The sequence below is a fragment of the Staurois parvus genome, unplaced genomic scaffold (assembly GCF_062004578.1).
Source record: "Staurois parvus isolate SC_StPar_1 unplaced genomic scaffold, SC_StPar_1.0 ptg000061l, whole genome shotgun sequence".
In the NCBI taxonomy this organism is placed as follows: Eukaryota; Metazoa; Chordata; class Amphibia; order Anura; family Ranidae; genus Staurois; species Staurois parvus.
In genome coordinates, this window is record NW_028317857.1 from 12,259,315 (window position 1) to 12,279,980 (window position 20,666).

At 40.1% G+C, this 20,666-nt stretch overlaps 1 protein-coding gene across 1 annotated transcript in view; it reads left to right on the plus strand.

Annotated features, from left to right (window-relative positions):
• Positions 1 to 20,666, plus strand: part of ZMYND11 (zinc finger MYND-type containing 11) — a 119,511-nt gene that overhangs the window by 73,942 nt on the left and 24,903 nt on the right. Inside the window, exons 6-12 of the mRNA XM_089668737.1 lie at positions 4,880 to 4,957; positions 7,018 to 7,110; positions 7,298 to 7,385; positions 9,503 to 9,558; positions 12,638 to 12,715; positions 18,931 to 19,049; positions 20,335 to 20,542. Coding sequence (XP_089524863.1) covers positions 4,880 to 4,957; positions 7,018 to 7,110; positions 7,298 to 7,385; positions 9,503 to 9,558; positions 12,638 to 12,715; positions 18,931 to 19,049; positions 20,335 to 20,542 — 720 coding nt within the window. The remainder of the gene's footprint in view (positions 1 to 4,879; positions 4,958 to 7,017; positions 7,111 to 7,297; positions 7,386 to 9,502; positions 9,559 to 12,637; positions 12,716 to 18,930; positions 19,050 to 20,334; positions 20,543 to 20,666) is intronic.

The window sequence follows — 20,666 nt, forward strand, 5'->3', positions numbered from 1 at the left end:
TTTATAGGAGGGTAAATGTTTAACTACATCTGCTAATTCCTCAGCGGTGATTGCTGAGTTCACTGTAGATAGATTAGCCTGGGATATTTTGGGTAAATGGAGGGAGGCAAAAATGGAGTCATATTTTTCCTGTGTAAATTGAAAATGAGAGTCAGAGTTTAGACAGTTATATAGCTTATAGTAGAATTCACCAAAAACCCTGGACATATGTGGGCAATCATATCCTGTGGGGCTTATTTGCATATTCATGAAACTTCTGCTTAGCCCATAGTAAAGCTTTAGTCATTTTGTTTGAGTCCAAAGATTTGATGCGTTTGCGGAGGGAAGCACCCCGTAGGTGTTCCACTGTGGGAGAATGAAGTAGTAGAGTTTCCGCTTTGCGTAGTCGAGTGAGAAAGGAAGATCTTTGGAGAGTGGCTTCTCTTTTCAGATGAGGACCAGCGGATATGCATTTGCCTCTTAAAGCCTTTTTTTTTTATCTGATTCCCATATGGCGGAAGCCTCAAATACTAAACCTGCATTAATCTGGAAAAAAAAAATCAGTCAGTTTCTGAGCAAGATGATCATTAACAGAGGGCTTTCGTAAATAATTTAAGGTGCCAGTGACAAACTCTATTTGTAGGGGTAGAGTTAAGCAGGTCCAAAGTTATAGTGTGGTCTGACCACGTGATAGGGTTCATCTCTGAGGCTACCATATGTGATAATAAAGATGCGGTTACAAAAAAATAATCTAGTCTCGTGTGGGATTATGGGAGGGTGAATAAAATGTAAATTGTTTGATTAGGGTGTTTAACCCGCAATGCATGAAAGAGATTATGGGCTTGAACAAATTTACGGAAAGAAGCAGAAAGTTTAGAAACGTTAGCGGAAGGAGTAGACTGGAACTATGACCTTCTATTCTTGGTGGGAGACATATGCATATCAAAGTCACCTCCGATAATTATAAAAGGCCTGGAAAATTTCTGCATTTTCTCAAAATTTCTGTGAGGAAATTTGTTTGACCTGAATTGGACGCATAGATGTTGATCGAAGTAAGAGAGGATGCCATCTAGTTGCAGTTTAGGAAAATAAACCTACCATTGGGATCCAAGAGGGAATATTTGATCTGCAACGAGCATGTACGTCTAAGGTTGCCATTCCTGCCTTCCCGGATGAGTCTGAAGCCACATAAGTGGTAGGAAAGTGTTTAGAAGCAAATTTAAATGACCCACCAGAGCGGAAGTGAGTTTCCTAAACCATGACCACGCTAGCATTCAACGATTTGAACTCTTTCAGAGCCAACCACTTCTTTTGAATAGAGTTCAAACATTTCACATTATAAGAAAGGACTAATAAAGCCATAGTATAACTTTAAGGGTACATGCAAGCATAATCTAAATAACACAGATGCAAGAAGAGATCCATGGTATATGGAAAAAAAAACAATGTAGGCATACCATCAGAAAATAAACTTGGTAAACAACAAATTCAACTAGTAGAATCAGTCAGATCAAAAACGGACCTGAGGAAAAACAGAAAACCCCAAAACTCGAAACTTGAGAGGCCAAGGCTTCTCAGGGATCCAGGGCCAAAGCCCCAGATAAAATAGAGCAGCATAGAGACCCTCAAAATCTGGCAGGGGGGGTTCACCTGCTCCAGAAGGAAGCCAAATAAAGCTTGTAACTCAGGAACTGCTGTTTAAAAGAAAATCAAGGTAAAGTTGGTGGAGAATATTGTTTCTTGCAACCCATGGGGAAAGGATCTAAACCCACAATTAGGTACTTAAGTGTATGAGGAACACTCGGTCCACCCAAAAAGGTGTAATGCATGGAGATCTCAGGAATGATCAAGTTGGGTCTCTGAAAGTAGAAGCACATTGAGGAGTGGAGAATTTGTTTTGCGATTTTCTTCTGCACTAGAGCCCAAATCTTGCCCCGATTGGAGAGAGGCCTCGGTGTTGTGTGGGGAGGCAGAAAAGCTTCCTCCAGTAAACCCAAATTGCAGATAAAGGCCTCACCTTCCTGGAGATCATGGATGGAGTATTGCACCCCATCTTTTGAGGTCGATAGGCGGAAAGGGAGCCCCCAGCGATATTACACAATGGTTTTGTAGATGGGAGGTGATGGAGCAAAGATTTCTCAGTTTAGCCAGAGTGATAGGTGATAAATCAATTAAGATCTGAATCTTGTCACCTTTATAATCTAGACGAGCTTTCTTTGCTTTAATAATAATGGAAATGGACTATGATGTCCCTAGGGTTGGGGTCTGCCCTTTCCTTAGGGGCCAGAGCTCTATCCATACGCCAGTCTGTCAGGTATACGAGGGGCTAAGGTGGTAAAAAGACCCAAAACATAATGGCGAATGTTGAGCTAACTGACGGTTTCCAGGACCCCTTGGATTCTCAAATTTTGCCACCTCACCCTGTATTCTAAATCTTTTTGTTGTGTTTGAAGTTGTGAGATGGAATGTTTAAGTGTTGCATTATTTTCCTCCAGGACATGAACATATTGTACCAATTCATCAAATTTAGTTTCCAGGGTGTCCGTGCGCTCCCGCAATTGGTTTATTTCTCCTCTCAACTCCTGTGCAATTTTCCCCAGCTCTCTAGTGATATGAGTTATAATATGCAATAGGATTTGCAGCTTTGAATCCAGGACCTCCACAGTAACAATGGAGGAAGGGTCCGCTGGTGGAGGATAGGAGGCAGCTGAATGGGTCCCTTCAGCGATCGCGAACGAATCTGTGGGTTCGGGCGCCTCCGACTGCATACTTGAGGTCAGGGATGCAGGCTTAAACAGGAAGCAGACTAACATTGGAGGAGGCCATGGCTCCTGGGGCGGTGGGGAGGTATGTTTCTGTCTTCCAATTTTCTCCATGGGATGTCCAGTGCCCTTGGGAGTTTACAGCTTATTCCCGTGCCTCTGAGTGATGTGAAGGCAGTGTGGGAGTTCTGGAGAGTGGGAGGAAACCAAAGCCTCTAGATTAACCATCCCCTATCTTCAAAGGTCGCGCATGCACACCTCAGCACCTTGATCTTTTTTTTTTTTTTTTTTTTTTTTTTTGACATTTCCAGTTCACTGAATGCTGATAGTATAGCTTTTTTCTGTACTGCAGTGCTATGAACGGAGAGAGATGCGGCTCTGTTACACAGCAGCTGCAGCCTCTGCTCGCCCCCTCTCTCACAGTTTTGGATTTTGCGAATGGGTCCACAGAATGCAAAACATTGTGGCCAAGGGGACAGGAGGAGGGGTGGGCAGTGCAGCTGTAAGCAAAGCTATGGCTTCTGTGTAGGACATCTGTAGTTGGGATGTTTGAGCGCCGGCAGTATAGAAATATTTATAATATCTGTGCTCACTGAAACAGTAAATTGTATTTAAAAAAAAAAAGTGTGAGAGAGCTCAGATGTTATATGCCTCATATGTCATATACCTTGTCAAACAGATTTTAAATAGTTTTTTTTCCTGGAGTTTTTTCTTTTTAAGACTTTTTTTTTTTTTTTTTTTTTAAGTGATTGTAGAGGCATTATTTTTTTTTTTTTAATAAACATTTTATACTTACCTGCTCTGTGCAATCATTTTGCACAGAGCATTCCTGATCCTTCTCCTCTTGGGTTCCCCACTGCTGCTACTGGCTCCTCCCCCCGAGTGCCTCTTGAGCAAGCCACTTGCTATGGGGACACTTGTGCTTGCTCACTCCCAAGCCTCCTCTGTGTGTTCTTAAGAGACGCAGAGCGTGGCTTGACCCTGCCCCCGCTCTCCACATTGGCTGTGATTAACAGCAGCGGGAGCTAATGGCTCCCACTGCTGTTTCTGCCCCATTGAGGAAAGAGCCTCTGCTCTCATTCACATCGTTGCTGGATCAAGATCAGCATCAGGTAAGTATTTAGCAGCTGGGGGGGAAGCTGCTTGTAGAAGGGTTTTCAACCTTAATGCAGAGAAAGCATTAAGGTAAAAACCTTCTGCCTTTACGACTACTTTAAAAGCTGTACTTTTACTGCAGCCTGAAATCAGGAGTGTGATTTTCTATAAAACTTCAGTTGAACTTTAGGAGCTTTTGAGTAGATATGGAAAAATAAAACTGCATGTAAGCCGCAGGGGGTAACTGCTGTTCACTCTCACTAAAAACTTTAAGTACAGGTCCCTTTTAATGCAGACTACATACATGCACCCAGTGACTTCTGAACATCATTCTAGAATTTTTGTGCCAGGTCAGTAATTCAGTGGTCAGTGAAGCCAGGATTCAAATTAAAGCCCAAGATCGTGCTCCATTAAATACAAGTCAGTGGTTCCCTTTAAGCATACTTGGAAAATATGCTAAAATCTGTATACAAACCATAATGTCTGGCATCTCCTACTCTTGAATTTCTTTCTTGCATTTGGTTTCCTACTAAATTATAAATGTACTTTCATGCCCTGCGATGTCTCATTAAGCCTAAATTCTCAGGATTTCCATTCATTTTCCACTTGGTATTCTGATCCTACAGACAATTGTGGTGATGATTTTGCCACACCAAAGGAGTGACAGCTGTGCTACCTCCAGCTCATTACTGTGGAGCGAAGTTACAAACACGTGCCGTATGCAAAAGACCCTTACAGGACTGCATGGAGGTGTCCAGCTCTTTGATAGTCATTTAGTTTAAAGTAGAGAATGCACTGAAATTGCATCCGATTTCCTGTTTACATATCATTTTTAAAATGATTTTATCTTAATCCTACAGTACTGGGCACATAAATCATAGACCATATTTTATAGCAAATTTGTGGTATTACAGGTACACAAAGATAGTGTGTGTATATATAGTGCCATCATTTCCTTTTAAAAAAATGTCTTTTTCTACTTTTACAGTAATGTAGTGATATTATAGAATAGAGAACTTTTGATGGCAATATTTTTCTTTCAGAGCATTAAGAAAAAGAACATAAACAAACAGGAGATGGGCAAATACCTGCGATTCATTGTGTCTCGTATGAAGGAAAGGGTAAGCTTGGCTTATTTTAGTTCAGTGAAACCCACAGTGTTGTCTTGTGCTTCTAGTAGCCCCATTTTACGGACTCAGCTGCTCTCCTTATGTTTAAATGTTACTGTAATCCTTTTATATTAAATGATTATTGCATTGGGAACTAAGTGCAAAGGAAAAAACCAAAGCTTTTAGTAATGTATGTGTCAATCTCCATATAGACATAATGGGCAATTGTTTTGCTTTTCGAGTGCATCAATCCATAAGTTGTACTCTTATCAGTTTTCTCACTGCAGCCAGTGGTGTAGGTTGTGAGTTATAGCACTATTAATTACAGTGGTAATCCTTTATTTTAAAGGTAAACTATATATGGTGGAAGGACCTGGGTTATATTGTACATTGACAGCTGATTTACACATAGGAGAGTGTGTATGCAGCCCTTGGACAACTTGCTTAGCCGCTAAAGCTTGCCATTAATGGATTGAATCTCAGCCGGTTCAACAGAAACCGGACTATATTAAATCCATCTATGGGCAGGCTGGTTGTACTGTAGTCAGCAACCAGTACAACCACCCTGTCAGGCTATAGGCGCCAGCAGTGATCATTGAATTCTGCCACCAAGGAAGGCAACCTGCTGGCAGAACACAATAGCACTGCGGCAAAGATTCCTCCATCAACACTGACTGTATTGATGGGGTAATCAATCAACTTTCTTTCCTTCCACCCTTGATGGAAAGAAAAGAGAACTGCATAATCTATGGCCTGCTTAAATCCCTAACATGAACATTCTTATTTTCAAACATTTTGTGTTTTAGCACCTCTGACACTGATCTATTGGGGAGGGGGGTTTGTAGGAATGGCACAAGGTTTTCCAATATAGTCTGGTTGCTACTTGTACCACCACCCTCACCTCATCCCCTGAAAAAAAATTATAATTTATTTGGTTTACTTTGAATTGAATGTATAAAACAACGTTTTCCTCAATTGCTTCTGGACGGGACCAAATGCTCATTCTGTACAGTCTGTGTCTGTCTGTCTCTTCAGTGCGTGAGGCAGTAGAAATCTCATTGAGAGGGAGGCACCTGAGCTCTCTAGTCTGCATATATATTTTTTTTTTTCAGAGCCATTCAAATGATGGGTATACCAGCATTAGGAGTTTAGTTTGAGGGCGGCTACATGCAAAACTTGCATATTCCAAAGAAAACGTGTACATTTTTAAGAAAATAAAATTATCAACTTTGTCAGCTGGGAATGTATAGGTGGTAGTGATTTCTTATACCCTGAAACTTTAGAGAAATAGGAATGTGTGATCATGAGGAATGTTATTTTTATGTTGCAAATTATAATCCACATACTCCCACCTCCCCTTTTAAATATCTTTAGCTCTGATACATTTCTGAAACTTGCACATATTTGCCCGTATTGCTGTATTTTTTTAACAGGTCCTATATTAAATCTCTTGGTCCCTGCAGCTACTAAAAAGAAAAAATAGAATGGGTCTTGTAATTTACTTGAAGAGATTGGTATGTTTTCCACACTTCCCTGCAGGCTTCTGCCTTCTCTTTACATCCTGCAGAGGGAACTGCTCTACTATAGAATGTTCATGAGAAATGGGCAAGTCATTGTGACAGCAGTCTGTTACCCAAAAATGCCTTCCAGTGAGAGGCTTCCTATCAGCATAGCAAGATGTAAGCATACTAGAGGAGGCTGCAAGGAAACACACCAATCTCTCTTGATAAAATACAGCAGAGGCATTTTTTTTTTTTTGTGCAGGTTTCGGTGACCACATAATTATTCTTTAAGAACCTTTGCACATGTTGCATTGCACAGGGTGCATAGCCATCTGTAATAATTCCACAACCAGTGGGGTTAACATGATGTTTTTTTTTAAAGATCCCAACTCTGAACACAAACTTCTGTCCAAGAGTAGCTCAGTTGCTCCTCCATAGAGGAACTACCCTAAGACAGGAAGTATGCTACTGGTCAGATCACTAGGTGATAATAAAGGGGGGGTAAAGTCTTTAGATATGAAAAATTTAAAAAAACTTTAGCTTTCAAACCAAATAATTTTATCTTTTCAGGCAATTGAACTTAACAAGAAAGGGAAGGATACAAAACATCCCATGTACAGAAGACTGGTGCATACAGCCATTGACGTTTCTACTATAAATGAGGTAGTTTCTTATCTAGTTTCATAATTCGTAATATTATAGTACTCATAAAATATTTTCTTCCAAAGCTGAACATTTAGTTGAAGTAATTGTATTTGGAATGACATAATCATGTATCATATGGGACTGAGAAATGCCGTTCTTCTTTCAACAAATGTTTAACCAGACTGCATTTTTTTTTTTTTGACAGAAAGTGAATGAAGGAAAGTACAAAAGTTACGAAGAGTTCAAGGCAGACGCTCAGCTTCTCTTGCACAACACCATTATTTTTTATGGAGGTGAGTTTGATGTTCTTGTTTCCTGCTTTGTTTTTTTCTTTTTTCCTTTTACCTATAATGTGGTCTTCATTGCCAGGTCAGGGCATGGTCTTTGCAATCTCCTTCGTTCAAAATAAATAGGATTGCAAAACACATGTGTAGGCCATGCTAGGAAGGTAGGGAGGAGGCTGGGAGTGCTCATAGTGTGTATGGCATGTCATACATTATGCAATTTTCTTTCCTTTAAATTGCTTGATTCCACCATCAACACAATCAGTCGTGATGGGGGAATCCCTCCCATTGCACTGTTGTATTCTGACAGCAATAGGTTTCCCAGCCGTCAGAATAAACTGATTAAAGCTGCCAGCTTTAGCTACTGGCGTTGATCGAGAAAAAAAAAAGGCTGGTTGTACTGAAGTCGATTATTCGACTTCAGTACAACCAGCCTGCCAATAAATGGAACAACATTCGTCCACTTCTTTCTAAACCGGTCGAATTTTGATCCGTCTGTGGACGGCTTATTTTTGGTATTGTCCAGAAGTAAGCTGGCCATAGATGGATTGAACCTCAGCCAGTTCAGTAGAGACCAGCCGAGATTCATCCCATCTATGTGCAGGCTGCTTGTACCTGAAGTCAATCGATCGACTGTCGAATTTTTTTATATGCAATGACTGCCAGCGGCTAGTCGCTATCAGTATTCATTGTGTTCTGCCAGCCAAGAATGATTCCCATTAGCAGAACAGAATAGCTTCGCAGGAGGGACTGTAATGATGGGGGAATCAAGCGATTTTTCTTTTTTGTGGTTGCAGGAAAGAAAATTGAAATATTTTTGTGCTAAGTAATCTGTTCCTCTATTCAAAAACAAAACGGTTACATTAAATGCAGCCCCACCTACTTTCTTTCACTTTTCTCTGTTCGGGCACCACAAACAAAATTGAGTAGTTCACTTCTCCCTGAGCGGCTGAAGCGATGTTGGAGTGAGTTTGTGCTCATGCTGGATTTTCCTTTAAAGTTAAATTCGGGCAAAGTACAGGTGCCCTTGTAGTTACATCAGTTGTGTTCAACATATATGGCTTTTAAGCTGTTTAAGATGCATTCAGAGGTCAGCATATGGCATCTGTGCTCACCAAGTTCTTATTGGTGACCTGCACATTGCACCTGTCTAGTAGCTGAAATGGAGACATACACTGATTAGCAAGTCAGTGAGTTATATTGGACAGCAAGTAAACATATTTTCCCTGAAGTTAATTTGTTCAAAGAGGAGAAAATAGGCATTTCAGTTTGTTTTGTATGGGACTGCATATCTGCAGACCAGTCAGGGTGCACATGCTGACCCGTGCCTAAAATGGTCACATGAGTATCAGACCTGGACTACAGAGCAATGGAGGAAGGTGGCCTGGCCTGATGAGTCTTGTTTTATTTTACATGATGTGGATGGCCTGTTGCATGTGTTCCACTTACCTGAGGAAGGGTTGGCACCAGGAATGCAGTATAGGAGCAGAGTAAGCCAGTGGAGGCAGTGTAATGCTTTGGGTAATGTTCTCCTCGGAAACCTTGGATCCTGCCATTTATGGAAATGTTACTTGACACGTACCACCTACCTAAATATTGTTGACCAAGTACATTCCTTCTTGAAAATGGTACTCTTTGATGGAAGTTATCCTTTTTCAGCAGAATAATGTGCCGTACCACACTGGTTCAAGAATGGTTTGAGGAACACGACGAGTTTGAGTTGTTTACTTGGTCTCCAGATCTCAGCCTAATTAAGCATCTGTGGGATGTGCTGCAAAAACAAGTCTGATCTCTGGAGGGCCGACTTTGTAAATTTACCGGACTTAAAGGATCTGCTACTGATGACTTGGTGCCAGAGATACCACAGCATACCTTCAGAGGTCTAGTGAAGTCTGATTTCTCGATGGGCCAGAACTGTTTTGGCAACTGAAAGGGGGCCTACTCGATAGTAGGTGGGTGGTCATAAAGTTCTGGCTTTTCAAGACAGTCTAATATTTTCTGGGTTTACATACAGACATGCATTGCTGATAGTTGGTATGTAGAGGGTAAATAATTGGGTACTGTATATACTGGTGAAATTAGAACTCTGCATTTGCATTTTATTTGCTTTGCTGTAATTGTTACAGATGATAGTGAGCAATCTGATGTTGCCAAGGTTCTTTACAAAGACACATGCCACGAGGTAAGTTACACACAGCATTTCATTTACTTTAAGTGTAATTACTTTTCTGGGCACATCTAATACTTGTTTTTAATTCATTACCTTTCATGCTCATTCTCTGATCTCCATTGTGACCAGTTTTTATATTGCTGGCTTCTTCTTAGATTCTCTGTTATTCTGTAGCAAGCTGTAAATAATTATATAACGCAAGATATAAGGCGAGCACAGACAATCAAGTAGCTGCTAGCACAATAAAGGCAAGGTAACAAACCCACAGTAGTCAATTCAAATGTAAGCGCAGCTTGAAAACATAAGCAACAAATGCAATCATAAAGTGCATATGTGAATAAGAGTGTTCATATGATATTCAAGTGACATGAATCTAATAGAACGTCTCAGTCATATAAAATCATAAAATCTCTTAAAATCTGAACATAAATGGTGAATATAAATAGTCTGTGGCACTACAGGTCAAGTGGTACATGAGTGCTTTTCAGCAATAGTAGTGATTATAAACAGTCCGTGGCACTACAGCAATGCCCGGTATTTGTGGAACTACAAGGTGCAGCAATACCAAATGGAATGCTTGAGAGTGCTCATAATCCAACACAGGAATCAACCACCTTATATGGATGTGCACTCACCAGAATGCTACTTGTATGTTAGCGTTAATGCTGATCCTTATGAGGGGGTCTCAGGAAGCCATAAATAGGGATTGGACTTCTCCAGAGTCAGGGCTCCTTTAGTGTGGGATTTCCGATGCCTCTCCACTTCCGGTTCTCTCCTCGCACTTGCCTGCTGGTTGTGCTGTCTTTGCTATGTCTCTGCGAGACTCTGGAGAAGCCCGGTCCCTATTTATGGCTTCTTGAGACCCCCCCATAAGGATCAGCATTAACGCAAACATACAAGTAGCATTCTGGTGAGTGCACATCCATATAAGGTGGGGGATTCCCATGTTGGATCATGAGCACTCTCGAGCATTCCATCTGGTATTGCTGCACCTTGTAGTTCCACGAATACTGGGCATTGCTGTGATCTGTAGTGCCACGGACTGTTTATAATCACTACTATTGCTGAAAAGCACTCACGTACCACTTGGCACTTCTGTGACCTGTAGTGCCACGGACTATTTATATTCACCATTTATGTTCAGATTTTAAGAGATTTTATGATTCTGTGATTTTATATGATCTGAGATGTTCTATTAGATTTATGTCACTTGAATATCGTATGAAGACTCTTATTCACTTAAGCACTTTATGATTGCATTTGTCACTTATGTTTGAGCGCTGCACTTACATTTGAATTGTATATAATTATAAAGAAACCCTTGTAGCAACCCGGTAAATGTTAAAGGATACGTGTACTTTCACAGACAGTAGGGATAAGTGTGGTTTCTTAGCTTCCCAATCAACATTATTCTGCCATAGTTGCACATTTACCTGAATCTCCCAGCCACAGCTTTCTGCAACTTTGTCAAATTCTTCCTGTCATTGGCTACACCTGCCCAGTGGATCTTCAGACATCTATGGTTCAGTTCATGTGGCTGGGAGGCATTCCTATAGATGTCTGTGGGGATCCAGACCTTTTGGACCACAAGATATGAGAAAAAGGTAAGCGTGGTTGGCATCTGGGGTTGTGGGAGGGTAAAATACTTTTGATGAGGTCAGTTAGACAGGTAGAATGGATGTACTTTATTTGAACGTACATTTATCTTTTAATGTTTTCAACTAAATTCTGTGGATATCTTTTTAAAAGCATATTCCTTTGTGCACTTTTCTCCCATCCATTTATATCTAGTTCAGTTTCAGGTTAAAATGGTATTCAGGCATGTGTCCTAGAGTTCTCATTTAGGGAACAGAGCTTGACTTCATTGTCCAGCCTGACGTCAGACATAGGGAAAAGAGCAAGGTATCGCCAACCAGCAGAAATCAGACACACATTTAGGAAAAAATGATCAATGTTCCTGTTGACTTATCAGAATGTTTGATCAGCCTTTGCTAATATTGTGAACACCATCCAATGTATGTTTGAATGCATTGAATTGCAGTGAGGGTACTGTTTATGACCAAAGGCAGTGCGGAATGGAGTCATCCTGTACTCAACTTTAAGTTTTTAATTGTACCAAACAAATGCTGTATTTTTGTACGACAGAATCCATGTATAAGTTAGATCACATTAAAAGCCTTTAAATTGATTTGTTTTCTGTAATCTGTTATTTCAGGTTTATGAAAAATCATGTAGCATGAGGGACATGCTAATTCGTTTATGTTTTTCAAAACAACCCATTTGTTAAGCACTTTTTTGTAAATCTGCTATTGGCTAGTTACAAATGATGTGCTGTGTGGCCAGATTTTTGGACTAGGGCATTTTCTTCAGTGGCTTTCTTCTTAATGTCAGTGGCAGGAATGGTGCCCCATTATTAGGGTCAGTGGAAGGAATGTTACCTCACTGTCAGTGGCAGGTATGGTGCCATCATTAGTGCTTGTGGGAGGAATGGTACCCCATTATTGTGTCATTGGGAGGAATAGTGCCCCAAGACTGGATAAGGGTAATCAAAGGACCACAGTTTGGAGACCACTGTTTTATACTGTATTCAGGATGCATGGTTTTTTACATTAAAATTGGAGCCAGTTAGTTATCTCTTAAAGTTTCAATTCACGGCATGCATTGAACCTGATTTTTTTTTTTTTTTTTGTTTATTTTTATTGTAGTATTTTGCAAACATCCATACATGTGTGTACAGTACATTGTTAATACAATATAATAAGGTATCAATGAGGTGTGCACATGCAGTACCATAGAGTATAGCAGAATATTACATTGTTGTTTTATAGTGATGCAAGGGGAAGATATAAAACTGACTGTGGTTCCATGTAACATAGGTGTATTTTTTTTGTTTTTATTGATCATATAACTTGAATGGGTTTTTATTATTAATATTTTCTTGTGAGGGCAGAACAACCACCAAAGATAATATTCCACATTGGGGAAGTTTTATTGTAATTCATAGATTTTCCTAGTGTCTATGCAATGTAATTGTCATGTGAAAACATAAGCATACTGTATGATGATGTGTTTAAATATTTTCTTATTTCAGCTGGATGAGCTGCAGCTCTGCAAAAATTGCTTCTATTTGTCAAACGCGCGGCCTGACAACTGGTTCTGCTATCCTTGTGTATGTATCATAGGATTTCAATCTTTTGAAAATTTTACCTTGCTTTTCTAAAAACAAATCTACATGTTTCATTATCCTGGTCGCATATAGGTTTCTGTGCAAAGAAAGATAATGGGTCCACGTGTATAAGATAAAGTTGCCTTATATTTGTAATGTCAAATGCTTGCACTTTGCATCAGACTCCTCATCAGTGGAAAAAAGCTTAATATGCTATGTTGTTCTTGTTTATTTTTCTAATACTTTTTGTTGAATAGAATTGAACATTGTTTTACAGCACATAATGCTTATGTTGCTGTTTCTGATTGAATTCCCATTGTTCTCATTATCAGTAGCTAAACAAGTCAGGTGATGCAGGTCACAGCACACTGTACACTATGTAGAAATACTGTTAGGTTCATAAATATTTGGACATGGCACAATTTTCATTTGTTTGGCTCTGTATGCCTCCAGAATAAATTAAAACTAAACAATCCAAATTAATTTGACGTGCAGACTTTCAGCTTTAATTCGAGGGGTTAATCATAAATATCAAGTACATATTTTAGGAACTGGCAACCATTTTTATACACAGTTCCTCCATTTTCAGGGGCTCAAATATTATTGGATAAATGAATAGAATCATAAATGTTCACTTTTAATATTTTGTTGAGAATCCTTTACTGGCAATGACTGCATGAAGTCTGGAACCCATGGACATTACCAAAGACTGGGTTTCCTCCTTTCTGATGCTTTGCCAGACTCTAACTGCAGCTGTCTTCAGTTGTTCTTTGTTTGTGGGTCTTTCTGCCTTTAGTTTTGATTTCAGCAAGTGATATGCATGCTCAATTGGGTGGAGATCAGGTGATTGACTCGGCCATTGCAGAATATTCCACTTCTTTTCCTTCAAAAGCTCCTGGGTTGCTTTTACATTGTGTGTACTGGATCATTGTCCATCTGTACTGTGAAGCACCATCCATTCAACTTTGCTGCATTTGGCTGAATCTGGGCTGACCGTATATCTCTAAACACTGCAGAATTCATCCATTTGCTTCTGTCTTCTGTCACATCATCAGTAAACACCTTTGATCCAGTGCCACTGGAAGCCATGCATGCACATGCCATCACACTGCCTCCACCATGTTTTAGAGGTGACGTTGTGTGCTTTGGATCATGAGCTGTTCCAAGCCTTCTCCACACTTTTTTCTTCCCATGATTCTGGTACAGATTAATCTTGGTTTCACCCGTCCAAAGAATGCTTTTCCAGAACTGGTCTGGCTTTTTTAGATGGTTTTTTTGTCAAAGTCTAATCTGGCCTTTCTATTCAGGCTTATGAATGGTTTGCACCTTGTGGTAAACTCTCTGTATTTGCTCTCTTAAAGTCTTCTCTTGATTTGTAGACTTTGAGAATGATACGTCCACCTCCTGGAGAGTGTCCTTCGCTTGTCTGGATGTTGTGAATGGATTTTTCTTTACCATAGAGAGGATCCTGCGATCATCCACCACTGTTACCTTCCGTGGACGTCAATGCCTTTTTATGTTGCTGAGCTCACCAGTGCATTTTTCTTTCCTCTGAATGTACCAAACTGTTGATTTGGCCACTCCTAAGGTTGCTGCTATCTCTCTGATGGATTTGTTTTGTTTTTGAAGCCTTACAATGACCTGTTTCACTTGCATGGACAGCTTGTTTGAACGCATGATGTAGGTTCACAACAATAGATTTCAAATGCAAATACCACACTTGGAACGAACTCCAGACCTTTTACCTGCTTACTTGATGAAGAAATAATTGAGTAGCCCACACCTGGCTATGAAACAGCTTTTGATTCAATTGTCCAATTACTTTTGGTCCCTTGAAAAAGGGGGGATGGCTACTCTTAAGAGCTTTAATTCCTAAACCCTTCCTCCAATTTGGATATACACATACATAAACCTGAGAGTCTGCGCTGTCAGCACTTATCCGTTATATAACTATAGCTTGAATATGTTTTGGCAAATACCTGAAAAAATCTAAAATTGTGCCTTTGTCCAAATATATATTGACCTAACTGTATGTGCAGTAAACAGTGAATGTTGCAACCTCTGCGGCAGGTGCAGCAAGTCACAGCACATTGAATACTCTATTGAAGTGGGTGTAATTTGCACTGCATGATGTGATATTTATAGCAGGGAAGAGAAGGTTAAAGCACATGGCACTGTCTGTGGAAAATAGGTACAACAAAACCGTACAGGATGTGCTCCATATTAGGATGTAGACCATCCGAGCTCATGGTACGCTCTCTAGAGTGCAGTGAAGAAATCACAGTACATGGTACGGTCTCCATAGCAGAGATGCAGCAGGTCCCAGGTACAGGGTAAACTTTCTAGAATGAGGTATTGCAAGCTACAGCCTATAGTTACATAGTTAGTCTGCCTGAAAAAAGACAAAAAGTCCATCCAGTTCACAAATTAAAAGAATAAAAAGTTATAATCCTACACCCACAGTTGATCCAGAGGAAGGCAAAAAACCAGCAAAGCATGATGCAATTTGCTCCTGCAGGGGAAAAAAATCCTTCCTGATCCCCCGAGAGGCAATCGGATATTCACTGGATCAACTTTACCTATAAGTGCTAGTATCCAGTTATATTCTGTGTATCCAAGAAAGAATCCAGGCCATTTTTTTTAAAGCAATCCACTGAGCTGGCTAGAACCAACGTTTGAGGGAATCTATTCCACATTTTCACAGCTCTCACTGTGCAGAAACCTTTCCGTGTTTGGAGATTAAATTTCTTTTCCTCCAGACATAAAAAGTGCTCCCTTGTCCTCTGTGATGACCTCAGGGTGAATATCTCTACACCAAGTTCACTATATGAACCACTGATGTATTTATACATGTTGATCACATCCCCCTTAATCTCCTCTTAAGAGAGAATAAATTCAGTCCCTCTAACCTTTCCTCATAGCTGAGCTCCTCCATGCCTCTTATCAGTTTGGTTTCCCTTCTCTGTACTTTCTCCAGTTCCCCAATGTTCTTTTATGTGAATTGGTGCCCACAACTGAACTGCATATTCCAGATGAGGTATTACTAATGATTTGTACAGGGGTAAAATTATATCTCTCTCTCTGGAGTCTATACCTCTTTTAATACAAGAGAGGATTTTTCTCGCTTTAAAAACCGCAGCTTGGCATTGCATGCCATTATTAAGCTTGTGATCTACCAGAATTCCCAGATCTTTCTCCACCATTGATTTCCCCAGGTGTACTCCCCCCTAGTATGTATGATGCATGCATATTCTTGGCCCCCAAGTGCATAACCTTACATTTATCAACATTAAATCTCATTTGCCACATAGTTGCCCAATTAAACAGTGCATTGAGGTCGGCTTGTAAGTTGGAGACATCCTGTAAGGACGTTATTCCACTGCACAGCTTGGTGTCATCTGCAAAGACTGAAATGGTATTTATAATCCAAGACACTATATTGTTTATAAATATATTAAAAAGTGAGGGTCCCAACACTGAACCTTGGGGTACACCACTGACAACCCTAGACCATTCAGAGTAGGAATCATTAACCAGTACTCTCTGAATTTAGTCTTTTATCCAATTTGCTTGAGGTGATTGTAGCTGTATTAGTGCATTTGCGACAGAAATAATTGAGTACTGTCCGTGATACTTTTTTTATTTGCACTAACATACAATTTTAAGGACAAGCTTTCGGGGAATGTCCCCTTCTTCAGGTCTAAGCAGTACTGATCACAATGTGTTATCAAAATGTTAGGGGATGTATGGGATGGGAAGAAAAAAAAATAAAAGAGAACAGAGATAAGACACAGCAAAAGCAAAGTCTGGGGTGGGGGGGGAAGACAACACTCACAGAGGCAGTCATGCTTGAGGTTGAGGTGATAGTCATAAAACTGTTGGATAATGAGTGAGGAATCCCATGTCCAAATTCAGGCCGTTATCTCTTGTGTCAAATAGAATTATTCTTAGTTCAAAAGTTTTTCTTTCCTGAATGGATTTGAAATTTCCTTTAAGAACTAGAAGATTGAGGTCTCCCAAAGTGTGGTCTGGATGTGCGAAATGGTGTCCCACAGGTGTGAAAAGGTCGTCGTCTTTATGTTCCTTGATGGTATGTCTGTGCAAATTCATCCTTGTTTGCAACTTCTGTCCTGTTTCGCCAACATAAGATCCTTTGCTGCATTTTCTGCACTGGATAAGGTACACAACATTACTAGAGGTGCAGCTGTATGATCCGGAGATTTTGAAGATCCCTTTTGAGTGTCTGACACTTTTTGATGGATTGATTTGGTTGCACAGTTTGCAGCGTTTCTAATTGCAGGGTTTGCTTCCATTATCTGTGACATCATAATCAGAAGGAAGTTTTCTACTGATTAATTTATTTCTTAGGTTAGGGGGTTGTCTGAAGGCCAGTATTGGGGGTTGCTGGAATATTTCTTTCAGAGTTCCATCCTCTGTTATGATGGGTTGTAAATCTTTGATTATTTTTCTTATTCCTTCTAGTGCTGGGTTGTATGTGGTTACTAGAGGTACACGGTTGTTTGTTTTTTTCTCCTTGTACTGAAGTAGATTTTCCCTTCGGGTCCTCAAGGCTGTGTTTATGCTGGTGTTGATAGTTTTGTCCTTGTAACCTTTCTTATGGAAAGAGTCTGCTAGTGTCCCGAGATGTTTATCTCTGTCTCTTGGGTCAGAACATATTCGGTGGTATCTAATGGCCTGACTGTGTATGATGGCACGTTTCGTGTGTTGGGGGTAATAAATAAATAATGGAAGCAAACCCTGCAATAAGAAACGCTGCAAACTGCAACCAAATCAATCCATCAAAAGTGTCAGACACTCAAAAGGGATCTTCAAAATCTCCGGATCATGCAGCTGCACCTCTAGTAATGTTGTGTACCTTATCCAGTGCAGAAAATGCAGCAAAGAATCTTATGTTGGTGAAACAGGACAGAAGTTGCAAACAAGGATGAATTTGCACAGACATACCATCAAGGAACATAAAGAAGAAGACCTTTGCACACCTGTGGGACACCATTTCGCACAACCAGACCACACTTTGGGAGACCTCAATATTCTAGTTCTTAAAGGAAATTTCAAATCCATTCAGGAAAGAAAACTTTTGAACTAAGAATGATCATTCTATTTGACACAAGAGATAACGGCCTGAATTTGGACATGGGATTCCTCACTCATTATCCAACAGTTTTATTACTATCAGCTCAACCTCAAGCATGACTGCCTCTGTGAGTGTTGTCTCTCCCCCCCACAGACTTTGCTTTTGCTGGGTCTTATCCCTGTTCTCTTTTTTTTTTTTTGCTTCCTATCCCATGCATCCCCTAATATTCTGCTAATACATTGTGATCAGTACTGCTTAGACCTAAAGAAGGGGACATTCCCCAAAAGCTTGTCCTCAAAATTGTATGTTAGTGCAAATAAAGTATCACGGACAGTACTCAGTTGTTTCTGTCTTTTATCCAGTTTTCTATCCATTTACATATGGATTTTTCCAAGCCTGTAGACTTTACCTTACACATTAGCCGCGTGTGGGGAACTGTGTCAAACGCTTTAGCAAAATCCAAGTATACCACGTCCACCACCACCCCTCTGTCCAAGGTTTTGCTCACCTCCTCATAAAAAGAAATCAGATTTGTTTGACAACTTTTGTCTTTCATGAATCCATGCTGTCTGTTGCTTAAAATGTTTTTTTCTAGCAAGAACTATAGAAGATAAACAGGTTTATAATTACTTGGTAAAGACTTTGACCCCTTTTTAAATATTGGCACCACATTGGCCTTACGCCAGTCTAGTGGTACTATGCCAGTCATTAAAGAGTCCCTAAAAATGAGAAACAATGGCTTTGAAATGACAGAGCTCAATTCTTTAAGGACCCGTGGATCATATGGAACTGTGTCAATACCATGCCCATTGTGGACAAGAGCTCCCCCAATCTCCTTTGTATACACAGAGCTGAAGATGGTATTTAATAAATTTGCCTTCTCTTTGTCCCCAGTCACCCACTATAGCTTATTTTGTAAAGGGCCTACATGCTCAGACCGGATCTTTTTACTATGTGTTGAAACTTGATGGCTGAATAAAGGCAACACCTGATTCTAGCATATGGGGAGAGCAGTTGGAGGGTTGGAACTTTACATTACTCACAAAAACTGTAAGGGCAAATACATTGTGAACAATCTGCTGTTTCTTATTTTACATATAGCTTTTTTTTATTTATCTTGCAGATCCCTAACCATGAGCTGGTTTGGGCTAAGATGAAAGGTTTTGGCTTCTGGCCTGCCAAAGTCATGCAGAAAGAAGACAATCAAGTAGATGTTCGATTCTTTGGCCATCACCACCAGAGGTAACACACATATCACAAAAATTGCTCATATTAGGGTTCAAAGTTGAAAGCGAGATGATCTGGAATATACACATTTTTAGCAGAGAACAGAAGGCTGTGTGTAACCGATGATACATAGAGAAACAGTAATCAAATCGGCATGCCCATTGGCAATTTAGTCAAATCCATGAAATCTAGAGGAATGAGTTGGACTGGACCATTAAGGATGATAAATGTTAGCTAAATGATGAGAGGCTGACTATAGAAAGGGAATGGGCAGTATTGGGGTTGATTTACTAAAACTGGAGAGAGCAAAATCTGATGCAGCTGTGCATAGAAACCAATCAGCTTCCAGTTTTTTGGGGGGTTTTTTTGTCAAAGCTTAAACTGGAGAGTGCAAACTCTGGTGCAGCTTTGCATGGTAGCCAATGCGCTTCTAATTTCAGCTTTAGTAAATCAACCCCTATGTGTCTTACTAGAAATATATAAGGGTTTGTCACTGAGGAAGGGGCACACATTTTCTCTGAAACATTGCGTTATTTTGTCCAGTCACTGAATAAAGTCATTTGTTGACTCCCCAATAAAGTTATTTAAATTAAATAATTACTTTACACTACACTTTGTGCTGATTTACTGCTGGGGTTTTGTGTAGACTGAATGTTTTGTTAAGCATGTAATCAATTAGGACTTCTCTGATTTTACCTAATATGAGGAACTACTTTGTCATTAAAACCTGTCACAGATCTGAGAAACTTAGATGAAATGTATAATGAAAAAACAAATCATTATGTAGAGCATAGCTTTATATAAAAAAAACAGCCACCAGAGCCAGAAAAATACGCAGCTGTAATTTCTTACAGATCACAATTTTTTTCCTGTGTGTGTATATGTGTGTGATACACACACACAGACTAACACGCCTTCCCTAATCCCCCTGAGCTAAGAAACCCCTTTCCTAGCTGTGTTCTTGTATAACTGTATGGGACTATCTCCCAAGCCTTTCCAGTTTAGAGAGATTGTCACAGTATACAAGTTTGTTAGGTTACACTGCACAGGCTCAGCCAGTGCTAAGGAGGATTTTCACCTGGAGGATGTCAGCAAACCTTGCTTCTGTACCAGGTCAACCCTCCCCGCTTGGGCTGGCGGTTTATCTACTGTTTAGCTTGAGAGCTCTGCCATTAGAAATTGTAGAAAAGCTTGTTTGGACTGGAATTCCGATTTGATGAATATTAGCAGTATTTGTATAGGAGAGCTGAGACAGTTTTGCATATCTGTAGTCATATTTGTGAAACGTGCTTGAACACAGGGCCTGGATCCCTTCAGAGAACATTCAAGACATTACAGTCAATGTTCACCAGTTACATGTAAAGCGCAGTATGGGCTGGAAAAAAGCTTGCGATGAGCTGGAACTGCATCAGCGCTTCCTACGTGAAGGGCGGTTCTGGAAATCCAAAGGTGAAGACAAAGGGGAGGAAGAAGCAGAATCTAGTATCTCATCCACAAGTAATGAACAGGCAAGTAATCGGCACCAACAAAATTCTTCATTTGTCTTGCACCCCTCTTCTTTCCAGCTGGAACTGTAGCACATTGCACATCATTTAGCCTCTTCAGAATTCTTTCTTTCTTTGGCAGCTGTGA